Source organism: Vicugna pacos, chromosome 13 (assembly GCF_048564905.1).
Source record: "Vicugna pacos chromosome 13, VicPac4, whole genome shotgun sequence".
NCBI lineage: Eukaryota > Metazoa > Chordata > Mammalia > Artiodactyla > Camelidae > Vicugna > Vicugna pacos.
Genome location: NC_132999.1, coordinates 17,485,230 through 17,499,064, shown reverse-complemented (window position 1 = coordinate 17,499,064; position 13,835 = coordinate 17,485,230). Strand labels below are relative to the sequence as shown.

General features: G+C 41.3%; 1 protein-coding gene across 4 annotated transcripts in view; it reads right to left on the bottom strand.

Moving 5' to 3' along the window:
- SLC35D1 (solute carrier family 35 member D1) overlaps positions 1–13,835 on the bottom strand; it is a 58,050-nt gene that overhangs the window by 17,455 nt on the left and 26,760 nt on the right. For all 4 annotated transcript variants that reach the window (XR_012079030.1, XR_012079029.1, XM_072974253.1 and 1 more), the window contains exon 11: positions 11,528–11,610. Coding sequence is in view for 2 of the 4 variants with exons in the window: in XM_072974253.1 (XP_072830354.1) it covers positions 11,528–11,610 (83 nt within the window). In the remaining 2 variants the exon portion in view is untranslated. The remainder of the gene's footprint in view (positions 1–11,527; positions 11,611–13,835) is intronic.

The window sequence follows — 13,835 nt, the reverse complement described above, 5'->3', positions numbered from 1 at the left end:
GTCTTCACGAGTTCCAGCATGAGGCAGTAATAAAAGACTTTCATCTCATCTTTATTCCTGACTTGATCCTTATCAAATATTTATGTTTTCAGAAATGGCCATTCCTGAATCACCTGAAGAGAAGTAAACGTTCACCAACACGGGTACCACGTGCCAAGCAGTGGAGAGTTAATGCTTTGGAAGGAATATAAAATTCTTCGCAGCAGCTCTGGGAACGAGGGGAAGCTGGGAGGAGGGGACGAGGAGGATGGAGAAAAGAAAGGGAAAAGCCCCAGTTTGGGGGGGTGGGGAAGGAGGGCCTATATGTGAATTTTTATACGTCACTACTGAATGATGCCGAATCAAGATCTGCTATTTCAAAGAACTTCTCATTAATCTACTGGCTCCATAAATGTTCACATTAAAGTTGATGACTTCTGATACTAAGGAACTGGTATTTATATATTCAACCATCCTTAAGTACTCATTTTTAAAAATCTGAGCAATTCTCCATCTGCCTAGTATTTAGATCACAGTACTACCAACTAGTAATTTGCTGAGACGTGCTATGGTGGACACAGCCAGGAGAGACAGACAGCGAGGCAGAGAGATGGCGCCCTGCAGACAGGGCTCTGGTTGGAACACTACCAGACTGGCTGGCAAGAGCTGAACAGTGCCACTGCACCTGCTCTGATCCACTCCTCATCTCCCAAAGCCAAGCAAATATGGCCTACTTCTCCGAGACCCATACAGCCATGAACACGTTTACCAGCCTCAGACAATTAGATATCCATCCTACAAATATATACTAAAAATGCCTCCAAAACAGCAGCTCCACGCGCACGGACAAGAGGTGGAAGTCAGGCTGTCTCCGTCTCGTGTTAGAGCTGACCTGTTTGTTCATGTGTGTAGCCAGGTAGCTCTGCCTCGTAGATTAGACCCTGCCTTCTACATTCCACATGTGAAGTCTGTCAGCCCACGCCAAAACCTACGAACCAAGCAGGCTGACTTCTACTGCTATTTCCTAATACACACAATTTCTACCACGTAACTGAAGCAGGCCTTCTGAGTACATCCTGCCTGTAGTGACCAGGGACACCTCGTCTTCACTCCCCTTTTCTTAACCTTCTCACCAGCCACATACAGCAGAGCTATGCTGCCTCTTTGTCTATCTTCCAGAGCTTTACAATCTGAACAAAGGGAAACACAGGTGACACAGGGTTGAGGAAAAAGCACTTAACTGGACGCTGACATTTACAAAGCTCTGTGATGTGGGGGAAGTTACTTAACCTCTCAGAACCTTAGTCTCCTCAACTAGGAAATGGCGATTAGAATACTATTCTTACACAATTTAAGTGAGAATTAAATTATAGAATTTATTTATATGACAATATGTTATACATAATTATACATAAAATTATGTAATTTAACTAAATTATAGATTTAAATTATATAATAGGACAACAGATCATTTTCAAAAGGTTAATTAGCATACAGCAGACATCCAATAGGGTAAAAGTCAAAATGCTAAGGCACACCAGGGGCTAAAATTGCCAAAAAGCAAAAAGAAAGGGGTTCTGGCACTTGCTGCTCCTCCCCATCCTTGTGGCTGCATTCACACTCACCCAGAAAAATCAAGGAGCCCTAAGTGTAGTAAAGCCTCCCTCTTTTGGTCATCCCAACTAGGCCTTAACTGCACCACGAGTAAGCAAGCCTTGACCTAACCTCTACCGTCTGTAGTGTATTAGTATCTCTCAGTATCTTCCTGTTTGTGTATTCATTCTTCCTGCTATGAGATATTCAAGGCACCCTGCCTTTGGGCACCAACCTACTTTTCTAGAACTGTCAGTCCTTGGCACCTGTGGATGGGGAACCCACAGACACCGAGATCTGACTCTGGGACTTGAGCATCTGCAGAGTTTGTTGCCCACAGTGGGTCCTGGAACGATTCCTGCAGATACCGAGGGACGACTGTACTGCCCTTGTGAAGCACAACTTGCTCCAGCTGTACGGGCACACCTACCAGTCCCTCCCCAGCGCCCAATAACATCTGCATTTCCAGCTCCATGCTTTTGTTCATGCAGAACTCAGTGGCTGGAACACCCACCCCTCTCTTTCCCACCTCTCCAAATCCTACGCACTGGCCAAGGCTGGCCTAAGCACCCTTTCCTCTATGAAATCTTCCAAGCACCTTTCTGCGTGATTTTAGTTCCCGAAACTACTGGTAACGATATTGTTGCTTTGCGACCTTTGTGAGATGATGGCTGCTGGAAGCTCTTTTGAGGGAATGTACTAAGAGGGCCTTGTCACTGCTGTAATTAATGTCATTTCAATGCCTAATGTTATTATACATGCTATGTGATTCCTATATAAATGAAAGCCATTATTATTAATATAGACATGTCACACTTCCCCTCTTCTTCCTGCCTCATCTCATCACAGGAGCCAGAATAATCCTATTAAAACTAAGTCAGATCATGTCACTCCTTGGTTCAAAATCCCCCCATGGTCCTCCTATCTCTTAAGAGCCACCCTAATCTGCCCTGCCCCAGTACCTCCACAGCCCCTCTCTTACTCACTGCACTCCTGCTGGCCATGCCGGCAGCCTTGTTCCCTGAACACAGCAGGCACACTCCTGCTTCACACCTTTCCACCTGCTTTTCCCTCCAGGAATCAGTATGACTCAGTCTCTCCATGTTTAAGGGCTTCACACAAAACGTAACCCCCTCAGTAAGTGCCCCCACCCAACCGTCTTCCCTCCGTTATTACGTATCACAGCTACACACTCATCACTAGGGAATATTTCACTCATTTATCTTCACTCATTTTGTCTCCTACGATAGAAGGAGAACTCCATGAAGGGCAAGGGTTCTGACAGCAGCTCCATCCCCATTTTCTAAAACGATATTTAACACCTAGCACACATCTGTTCACAAATACATGAATCTTCCTGGATAGACTGTAAATTCCCTGAAGACAAAAACTGTTCTGTGGCTCTGTGTGCACTAAGCACTCACCTGCCTAGTGCGTGCAAAGCTGCGGCCTGCTAAGGGAGATGGGAGAATGCAGACAAGTCAGTGGTAAGGCGGGAGGTGCGCAAGCAGACTTGGGAGATGCTCAAAACAAAGAGGGGCCACTTTGATCTCTTAACATGGCTACATCACGGGACAGATTTTGACAGTCAGATCAGGGTTAGAATCTCAGCTCTGCTCCTTTCTCTGGTAGCTGTGTGACCGTGGGGAGTCTCAGGTTCATTTTCATGTGAACTGGGGATGACACTGTAGAGGTGGCCGCCATAGAGTGGGCGCCCACAAACACGAACTCTCTCTCTGTTGCCTCCACAGATCTATACGTCTCTTCTACACTAAGATAAGTGTTGGTCTGTGCACGTACTTTAAAAATAGAAGTCCCTTACTTACAGAAGTCTGGCTAAGATGTTAGCCATTCCATCTGCCTAGGAGTTTTAGGAATTTGCCCAGGAGTAAATTGAGAAAAAAATAAAAGGCTCCCAAATCCTGTCGTGATGTCCTTTGGAACTCCTGGGCCTTGACAAGGCTACTTTTGCTTTATTAACTGTAATATGTCAGGCAGATGTTCTATTTAAGGACAAAATTCTAGTAAGACCAACCCTATGTACATATATAGTTTTTTAAGGGGCTCAGCACTAAAGAAAAGTTAAAGAAAAAAAGAATATAAACCTAAAAAGTGTTTCCTACCTATTCTTACTGTTTAGTGTTAGTGTTTTGGAGAAGGGGGGTGGTTCTCTTACATATATAGAAACAGCTCTGTTTTGCTTTCTTGACATCTTTGATACTATTCCTCAACTCAGGGCTGGTCCAAACTACTCAAGCATTTCCATCATTTTCTCCCTTACTTCTTACTCCTTTTTCTTTTCTGCCTCTTAAAAAACCTTAAGATGTGGGTAGAGGACGACCATCAGAACTTTCGAAAAGATAATATATTTTATGTGTACCCCACACCTGGAAGAGTTCCTTCAAAATGTCATTAGTCTCCTACGAAATAACTTTAGACCTAGTGGCCACGTGGCACAGTGTCGCAGGACCTCCTCAGAACTAGGCAGAACCAGGAGAGACAACACTAGCTCGAAAACTGAGCATAAGAAAACTGAGGTCATGAAACGTGAGCTACAAATAGCCAGTGGCAGTACTCACACCAGAACGCAGACTTTTTTTTGCTATGCTCCATTTCACTGCTCTTCTGTAAGGAATTATAATATAACCAAGACTAGCTAACCTCCCTACATCCTATTCAAAAGTCCAAGTTACTCCAGTGAGATGCCAGTTACGTAAGTCTATAAATAGCCTGGTAAATGTTACAGCAGAGGCAACCAACTGGTAATACAAAACATGTCCTTTTCTCTCCCCAGACGAGAGAACAACTAAGCAGAGTTTAAAGCTCACGTCCTTATTTCAGGAGAAGCCTAGGACCAGGGAGAGTATGCCAGGACGGAACCGTTCAGGAGGAGGAGTCTGGAACTAGGAAGCAACATACCTTTTTAAGGAAACAGGTAAAGGAGTCCAAAATGCAGGAACAGCAGACTCAGGAGCTGGGCGGGGCAGCCAGACCAGAGCCCTTAGGGACCAGCTCTGGTGGCCCACCCCAGAGATCTGGGAGACTCTGGTTTGTCCTGAGAAGCCGCAGTAAAACAGTTTGTGTTACACAGAAGTAGGCTGACTTAAGGGTATGTAACCAGGATGATGACATATCCCGAAAGGACACAAAAATAAAATCAATTCATTCATCGATTCACATTTACTATAGACTGTGGTTAAGAATGAAAACTTGGAAGGCCAGTCATGGATTGAACCCTTACCAGCTGGGCGACGTGGGGCAAGTTTCTCAGCCCCTCTGGAAATGGAATACTCACAGCATCCATCTCAGAGGGCTGTTACAAAGTTACGGATGGACTACTTGGGACTATGCTTAGTATAAGACTAAGCATAAAAAATACTGTCTGGTGTTTCGTTGTTACTATTACTACAGGAATGCCTACAATGGACCAGGCACTGATAAATACTGGCACACAGGAAATCAAGACCAGTGACTTCTGTCCTCAAATAGCTGAGAATCTAAGGTGGCGATCGAAACATACATGGTTTACTTAGGCTACATTGTAATTAATTATTCATTTACTGAATGGTAATTAAAAAGGCATGAGAGCTTGGACTCTGGAGTCCAATCTATCTGGGTTAAAATCCTTGCAACATGATCACTAGCTGTGTGGCCCTGGCAGAGCTATGAGTGAATGCACCAAGTCTCTTGAGAGCATGATGGCTGGCATACAGAGACAGGCTCCGTGCATGTCTTCAGAATGCATTCAACTTACTTAATCTTTCTAAGCCTCAGCCTCCTCATTTATAAAACAGTGATAATAAAAGAGCTTCCAAAGAGTGTTATGAAGAATTAGGCAATTCAACAGAGAAAGGATAGTACTCTCAACAAAAGGTACTAGGACAACTGAGTATCTATATTAAAAAAACACATACATAGTAAAAAGAACTTTCATCCAGACCTCATACCATATGTAAAAATTAATCCAAAATGAGTTATATACCTAATTATAAAACCTAAAACTATAAAACTTCTGGAAGAAAATATAAAAGGAAATCTTTGTAACCCTGGGTTAAGCAAAGATTTCTTAGATACAACACTGAAAGCACAACCCATAAATGAAAAAACTGATAAATTAGACTTCATCAAAATTTTTAAATTTTGCTCTTCAAAAGGGATTAATAAAAAGCAAGCCATGACAGAGAAATAATACTTGCAAATCACGTATCTGACAAAGGATTTGTATCCGCAATATATGAAGAACTCTCAAAACTCATTTTTAAAAAGTAACTCAATTATTTTTAATAAGCAAAATATCTAAACAGCAGTTTTATCAAAGAATATATATAGATGGCAAATATGCACTCGAAAAGATGCTCAGTATCATTAATCATTAGGGCAATTAAAGCCACAGTGAGATACCACTACAGATCTATTAGAATGGCCTGAATTTGAAAAACAAAAGCAGACAACGCCAAGGGCCAGGACATGGAACAGTTAGAACTCACACACGGCTGGAGGTGATGCACAGCGGTACAGGCGCTTTAGAAAATAATCTGGCAACTTCTAATGGAGCTAAATATACACTTAACCTACAGCCCAGGGATTCCACTGCTAAGTATTTACCCAAGTAAAATGAAAACCTATGTTCATACACAAATTTTTAAGCAAATATTTTAGCAGCTAACACAAAACAGCTTAAAACTGAAAACTACCCAAATGACTTTCAATTGGCAAATGGGTAAACTGTGTCACAGACATAGAAGACAAGCTTACGGTCACCAACGGGGAGGGGTGGGGCATAAACTACAACTTTGGGATTAGCAGATACAAACTACTATATATAAAAAAGATAAACAGCAAGGTCCTGCTATATACCACAGGGAACAATATTTAATATCTTGTAATAAACTATAATGGAAAAGAATCTGAAAAAGAATACGTGTGTGTGTGTGTGTGTGTGTGTGTATAAAACTGAATCACTGCTGAAACTAGCACAAAACATTGTAAATCAACTATACTTCAATTTAAAAAAAAGGAAAAAAAACCCTGACATATCCATAATGGGATACTACTCAGCAGTAAAAAGGTACAAACTACTGATACATGCAAATCACAGAATCTCAAATACAACATGGAATCTCACACGCAGTACCTTAAGTGAAAGAAGTCATAGATAAACAAGATTACACTGTATAGCACAGGGAAATATACACAAAATGTTATGGTAACTCACAGAGAAAAAAATGTGACAATGACTGTGTGTATGTCCATGAATGACTGAAAAATTGTGCTGAACACTGGAATTTGACACAACATTGTAAAATGATTATAAATCAATAAAAAATGTTTAAAAAATGAAAGAAGTCAGGAGAAGAGTTACATAACACTATGCATCATTATATGACATTCTGGGCACCATTTGGATAGAAAACAGATATTTGCGGGGTTTAATGTAAAGGGACACAGGGAGATTTGGGGTGTAATACAATTGTTTTATATCTTTTTTTTTTTTAGTGCAGGAAACTATTTAATATCTTTATAATAACCTTTAATGAAAGAGAGTATGAAAACAAATCTATGTATGTATGCATGACTGGAACATTGTGCTCTACACCAGAAATTGACACATTGTCACTGACAGTACTTCAATAAAAACAGTAACAAACTATGTGTTGTTTCCATATGACTTCTGTTACTACTCGAACTTTCATGACTAAACGCTCACCGTTGGCTCTTGCATCTGCAGCAACTCTGGTCTGTGTGGGGTGAAGCGCTCTCTCCTCTTACACACCATGAAGGACCACTTGTCCCGCGCCAGGTATTAATCCTACGTCACACTAATCTTCATATGCACTGAAGTCCTTTCTTAGATTTGGGGTGTAATACAATTGTTTTATATCTTGAATGTGGTGGCGATAGTTAATTAGCTGTGTGCATTTGTCAAAACTCGCAGAACTGTCCATGAAGGGGGGGGGATTTTACTGTATTTAAATCATGTTAACTCTGTTTCTTCATGGAAGGAAAAAAAACGGATCACAGATAAAGATGAGCTTCAGAGATACTAAGATTGCTAGCCGGGGATGATGATGTCATTATCGGGAAAGGCTACATGACTCGGCCAAAGCCACAGGCCTGAGCCCAAACTCTGATGAAGTACAGAAGCTTGCTCTGTCACCACCCCGCACTAGTCACTCCCCGCTTGCTCTGCTGCTTTTCTGGGCTTGGGTGAGCACTCAGTAACTGCCCCTGGAAAAGGCATTTAGGGGAGTTGGAGACAGTCAGGCTCTTAGAAGAGCCCTATGAAAAAAAAATGTCTTCTTAAATCACAGAGCCTGAGAAGTTTCCAATGGAAACCTGCTTCTTAGACTTGAATCATAACAGAGAAAGGGCTACTTAAACTTTTCTTAAAACAGCAAAGATACTGGCAGGGTGGAGGGAAGCTAGATGTATCTGAGTTTCATCACAGAATCCTTTAAGAGCAAAGTTCAATTAGGGATTCCCTTCAAAGTGCAATCAGCCAAGGATGGACAGACACCATTTCCAATCAAAGTAAAATCTAAGAAGAAATCAGTGTAAGTTTGGCTTTTACAATTAAAAAGAAAAAGTAATGTCCACAACCTATGAATCTGCTTACTACCTAGTGGAAAAGGAGTAAAAAAAAAAAAAAAACACAATAGAATCATAATTTTAACTTTAAAAAGAAAAAGTAAAAGAAAAAAATAGGGGGGCAGGGTATAGCTCAAGTGGTAGAGCGCATGCTTGGCAGGCATGAAGTCCTGGGTTCAATCCCCAGTACCTCCTCTAAAAATAAATAAAACCTAATTACCTCCCACCCGAATAAAATAATTAATAATACAATAATAAATAAAAAATATTAAAAAAGACAATATATACTTTCCTTTACAAATGCTAAAAAAAGCACATTATAATAGAAATAGCATTTCTATTTCTAGAAATAGTACCAGGATTCTAATCGCAACTCTGCAAATAATTTGAATGCTGACCGGCTAAGTACACCACTTATTCTCCCTAACCATGTAATGAAACAGAAATTAAAAACATATGGCATGGGGAAATTACTACAATAAAATGCGAAATCAATTAGAACTGATTTAAAATATTACATAGGGACAGAGTACCAATGACATCATTATCAACTAACCTTGCTAACAAGATGGTACTGTTTAAATAGAACTATAATGCACTACATAACACACAAAGAAACTCCACTGGAAGAGCTTTCAAGATGTGGGATTTAATATATGTTTGATATACGTTATAATATTCCAATATACTCAGGCCCTTAGAAGTCTTATTTTTTTTAAACCAAAATCTGTACTTTACTTCACTCATATCTCAACTATTTAACATCACATTACTTACTTAATTGACATAGTAAACTGTAAGCGCTCCTTCTCTTTTTTTAACAATATAACATTTTTAATTGATTTATAATCATTTTACAATGTTGTGTCAAATTCCAGTGTAAAGCACGATTTTTCAGTTATACATGAACATATATATATTCATTGTCACATTTTTTTCTCTGTGAGCCACCATAAGATCTTGTATATATTTCCCTGTGCTATACAGTATAATCTTGTTAATCTATTCTACAATTTTGAAATCCCGTCTATCCCTTCCCACCCTCCACCCTAGAAGTCTATTTTTAAATAGACTACAATGTGAAATAAAAGATACCTAACATTTCTTACAAGGTACCATGTGACCTTATAAGAGATTTGAACTGCGTATGTCTGAAAACGCCAACAGCAGCTTTTACTTCATTTTGATTATGATGTTCTTATATGAAGGGGACAAAAAGAAAATTAAGGCATCTCTGCGTCAGCTCTGTATCATGTTATAATGATTCACTTAATCCAGATTTTTAGAAATGAATCAAACTCAGGCCACATCCAAAGACAGAACTGGTTCACCACGTTGCTCCTCTTACCCTGGCCCTTCCTCGCAGATACTAATGAAAGAAACTGACTATTTACAAGCACAGATATCAAGCAATGAATCAGGTACTTTACATTCACTGGGTGATTTCATCTCAACAACTCTAACAGATAGGTATCTTTACCCCAAGCACTTAAGAAAACTGCTGCTCAGAAAAGATACACAACTCACTCAAAATCACACAGATGGCAAACTTCAGAACTGCAGTTCCGAACAAGATCCAAGGCTCAGCTCCTCGTCCTCCTCCCACCATATGGGTCCTCGGGAGATATACACCCACCCACCCACCCACCCTCCCACCAACTCCTATCCCCACAAATAACAAAGGACTTTTCCTCTCAAAGACAAATAACAATACTGGCGAATGAAAGTCAGAGAAAGGGAAATAATGAATTATTAACCTATTAATAGTATCAGTATTAAATTCTCATATTAGTTCATAAGAAAAGCAGAATAGGCATTATCATTTATTTACATCTGAAGGAAAAAAGGCTCAGAGAAGTTATATAATTTGCTGTCAGTTAAAAAGATACCACCATATTCTAGTAAAGAGCTTTATAGTTTCCAAAGTGCTTTTTCACCAATCCATATAAAATTCATCAAGCAAGTATTTATTAAGCAACAACTAGGACTCAATCTAGGAGCGTGGGAAACTTGAATGAGTAATATATATAGGCAGAGATCCTTGACCTCATGGAACTTACATTCTAGCAGGGGAGATAGAAAACAGCCAATAAACATAAATATAAGTAGAAGAACAGAGTAAGATGACGTGGGAGTATCAGAAGAGGAAGAATAGGTTGCAATTTTAAACCAGGTGGTTGGGGCAGCCTTCCTTGAGAAGGTGATACATGAGTAAAAACTTGTAAGCATATAGGAGTTAGCAGTGCAGTGTTCTAGGCAGAGGAAACATCCTGTCCCAACACCCTGAAGACAGGGCACGCCCTGTATTCTAAAGGAACCGCAAGGAGGTCTGCGTGGACGAAGGGGAGTGAGGAGCAGAGAAGCATGGGGTGAAACTGAAGGACAAGACGGGGGCAGATCTTGTGAGGCCTTTTCAGGACTCTGGGACATGCAGAGCCTTGGGGAGAGGGGAGTAAGAAGAGTGCCATGTTCTGACTTACCTTTTACAAGGAATACACTGTCTGCTCTGTTGAGAACTGACTAGGAGTGGGGTGGGGGGGGATGAGTCAAACCAGGGATACGAGTACAGAAGACTAGGCAGATGGGACGTGGCAGGAGCAACACAGACGGTGAAAAGTGATCATTCTCAGGATATATCATGAAGGTAGCACCAACAGAACGTGCTACCACACTAGACAGTGCTAACACACTGGGTGCAAGATTGAAGAGTCGAGGGGTACTCCAAGGTCTTTGAACTGAGGGGCTAGAAAGATGGAGTTTCCATCAACAAAGATGTGGAGGCTGTGGGTGGAGTGGACTTCAGAGGAAATAAAAGTTCAGTTCATGTGGGCTGTTCAATACACAAGTGTGAGTTCAGGACAGAGGTCTGCCCCAAACACAAATCTGAGCATTTTAAAGCATATAAATAGTATTTAAAACCAAGAAATTAAAAATTCTCAAACTGAAAAAGAGCCTTCACGCAAGTCACCCTCATCACTGGAGATAAAGCCTAGAGAAATGCAGTGATGTGTCCAAGGTTAGCCACATGTAAAGCAACTCTAGCAGAGCTGGTGTTCTTTAGCCTGGACTGTTCTTGGGAACACTGCAGTGCTGTGTAAGCATAATACACAAAGGACTGTTCTTTGAAGGCCAAGTAAAAGGAGTTCAACTTCCGGAAAAGATCCCCCCAAATCGCATAAAATATGGAACCATTTTATCCCCTCTTCCTAAAAGCATTATCGAAAGACAATATGCGCAGGCACTCCATAAATGTTTGTTTACAGATCAATGAACAAATTTGCCGTTAAACAGCCCGAGCTTACTGTGACACTATTTGACAATCCAAATCCACTTGTCAAAGTGGCTGCATTTAAATATTTTTACTTACCTGATATTTAAGCCAATGAAGTTTGTCCATGTGAAAATATAATCTCCACCAAAGACCATCCCAATATAAGTTATTAATATATTCTAAAAAGAAAAAATGGCAATATACTGTTACATAGGTTTAACTGAACTTTCTCAACATTCATATAACCCATCCACACAACGACCCAAATATCTATCCTTAAAATACAAAAGCAAATAAACAGACAATAACAAAAGCACAATGATCCTAAAATGAGTGCAGTGTCAGCATGAACTCATAAAGAAGCAATGACATTAGTGTCTTCCCAATCTCTCTCTCCAGAAGCTGAACGCTTTCACCGATACTGAAGAATACTACAAAGATCCTCAAGCCTTCCCCGCCCTGCGGAATGGGGGCCGCCGTTAGAAATCTAAAAGGAGAAACACTGCTGTTACGAGGGGTAGAAAACACCAAGGCACGTTTAGCAATCTCAGAAGAGAATGCTTCTTCCTCCTGTGGAGGTAACAGCTGACTTGTGGGGGGAGGGGGAAGCGGGAATAGCTGCTTACACGCAAGCACCTTTTCCTCTTTTTGGAAAAGGGACAAGGGGATGGTGGGGTATTTATACCAAGACCCCTTCTAGAGGACTTTTCCTTCATGCCTTAAAAAAACACACGGCAGGTCACCTCAAAGCGGCGTGCCCCTCCTGGCTCCCCTCGGCTCCCAGGTGTGAACAGCTGCTGCTTATCTGGCTCCCTTTTAATCATCCTCAGACCACAAACGTGAAATACAACTTTCCAAAGGTGAAACTATTATTCGACTCTTCCCTAACCTCCCTTCCTTCACATCCTTAAGTCACTGACTGTCTCTGCTGTTACAACGGCCAGAAACGGTAAATGTCACAAGTACTTTTAGTGCCTGGGTTCTCTTAGGCCTATGAAGCAGGGAGTGCCACGGTGTTTTTAAAAGGCCAAAAATAAACTGCAAAATTATTTTTATAATGGAGTGCCCTTTGAGAGAGCATTCAAAATTATGTCAGTGTCTCTTCTAGGTCTAAGGATGGAGACAGAAAGTTACTTTAGAGCACATTTTCTTATTATTTGAGGGGGAAAAATAAAACTAAATACCATGTAACAGTAAACGAGGCTGGCAGGCAACTTGGAAAAATGTGTAACAGGCCCTCTCTTGGAACACAGAGATCCAGCGAAAAGAGAGATTAGGCTGCACAAACTGGCCAGGGAGCTTCAGAAAGGGAAAGGACAGAGTCCCCCATCCTTGTTGCCCAGCATCAGTCAGAAGTCAGAAAAACTGTAAGTATATATTAGGGCATCCTAAACAAGGTTTGCTGTCAGCAGACCCTCATGCCACGAGAGCGGAACTTACCAGGAAGCACACAGGAATCTCCGCTGGTATCTCAAAACTAAGACTGCAATCCTCAAACTAGCATACCTGAGAATCAGCTGGAAACCCTGCTAAAAGCGATGATTTCACGCTCTACTTTAGAGAGCCTGATTCAATACATCGGAGATGGGCCTAGGAATTTTCCATATCTAACTTGGTACCCTAAGTAATTTTCCCACCACACTTCAGAGAAACAAGGAATGCTGACCGAAGGGTTCATGGGGTGAGGATCCTCATGCAGAAGGAAGCTTAAAGCCCACTGGGTAACAGACTGAGCTACGAGGGTGTAACTGGGAAGCTAATGAAAGAAGCTCCGCTGTGGCCCGAGAGACTTCAAACCAGCAAAGACATCAGTCAGGTAGCCACAACTCCACTGGGAGTCCAAAGGAAAACACAGCAGAACAGTCAGAGCTTTACTTCTGCAACCTCTTCCTTCACTATTGACAAACGGGGCATCAGAAAGGAAGTCCCAAGGGCAACTGCAGTCTCTCCTCCAAATGATCAAGGACCTACCTCTCTCTAGCTTGCTTTTTTAGAAAACAAGTCTACCTTGCTAATTCTTTTGGAATTCAGGGATGTTGTGGCCTCTTGGATCCTTAAGCACTAGAATCACAAAGTCAGATGAAAGAGGCCTCAGGCTTCAAGCCACCAACTGCAGCTCAATATTCAAGTCAACCTGGCTCTCCAGGCTGAAGACAAATAAGCCTCACTCAAATAGAACGGATTAGGAGGAAATGACATCACTGGAAATGTCAGACACAGCTTTTACAAGTGGGCCATTTAAGGCTTGGCTCACGCATAGGAAAACTCTCTTGATTAGCTTCTGGCAGGCATCTTTTTCCTACAAACCAGCCAGAACTCAGTGAGGCAGAGAACAGAACAGTTCTCACCGGGGGTTAAAGGGACACACCTATCAAGACCGAGCCAGTCGCTTGCTGTCAGAAAC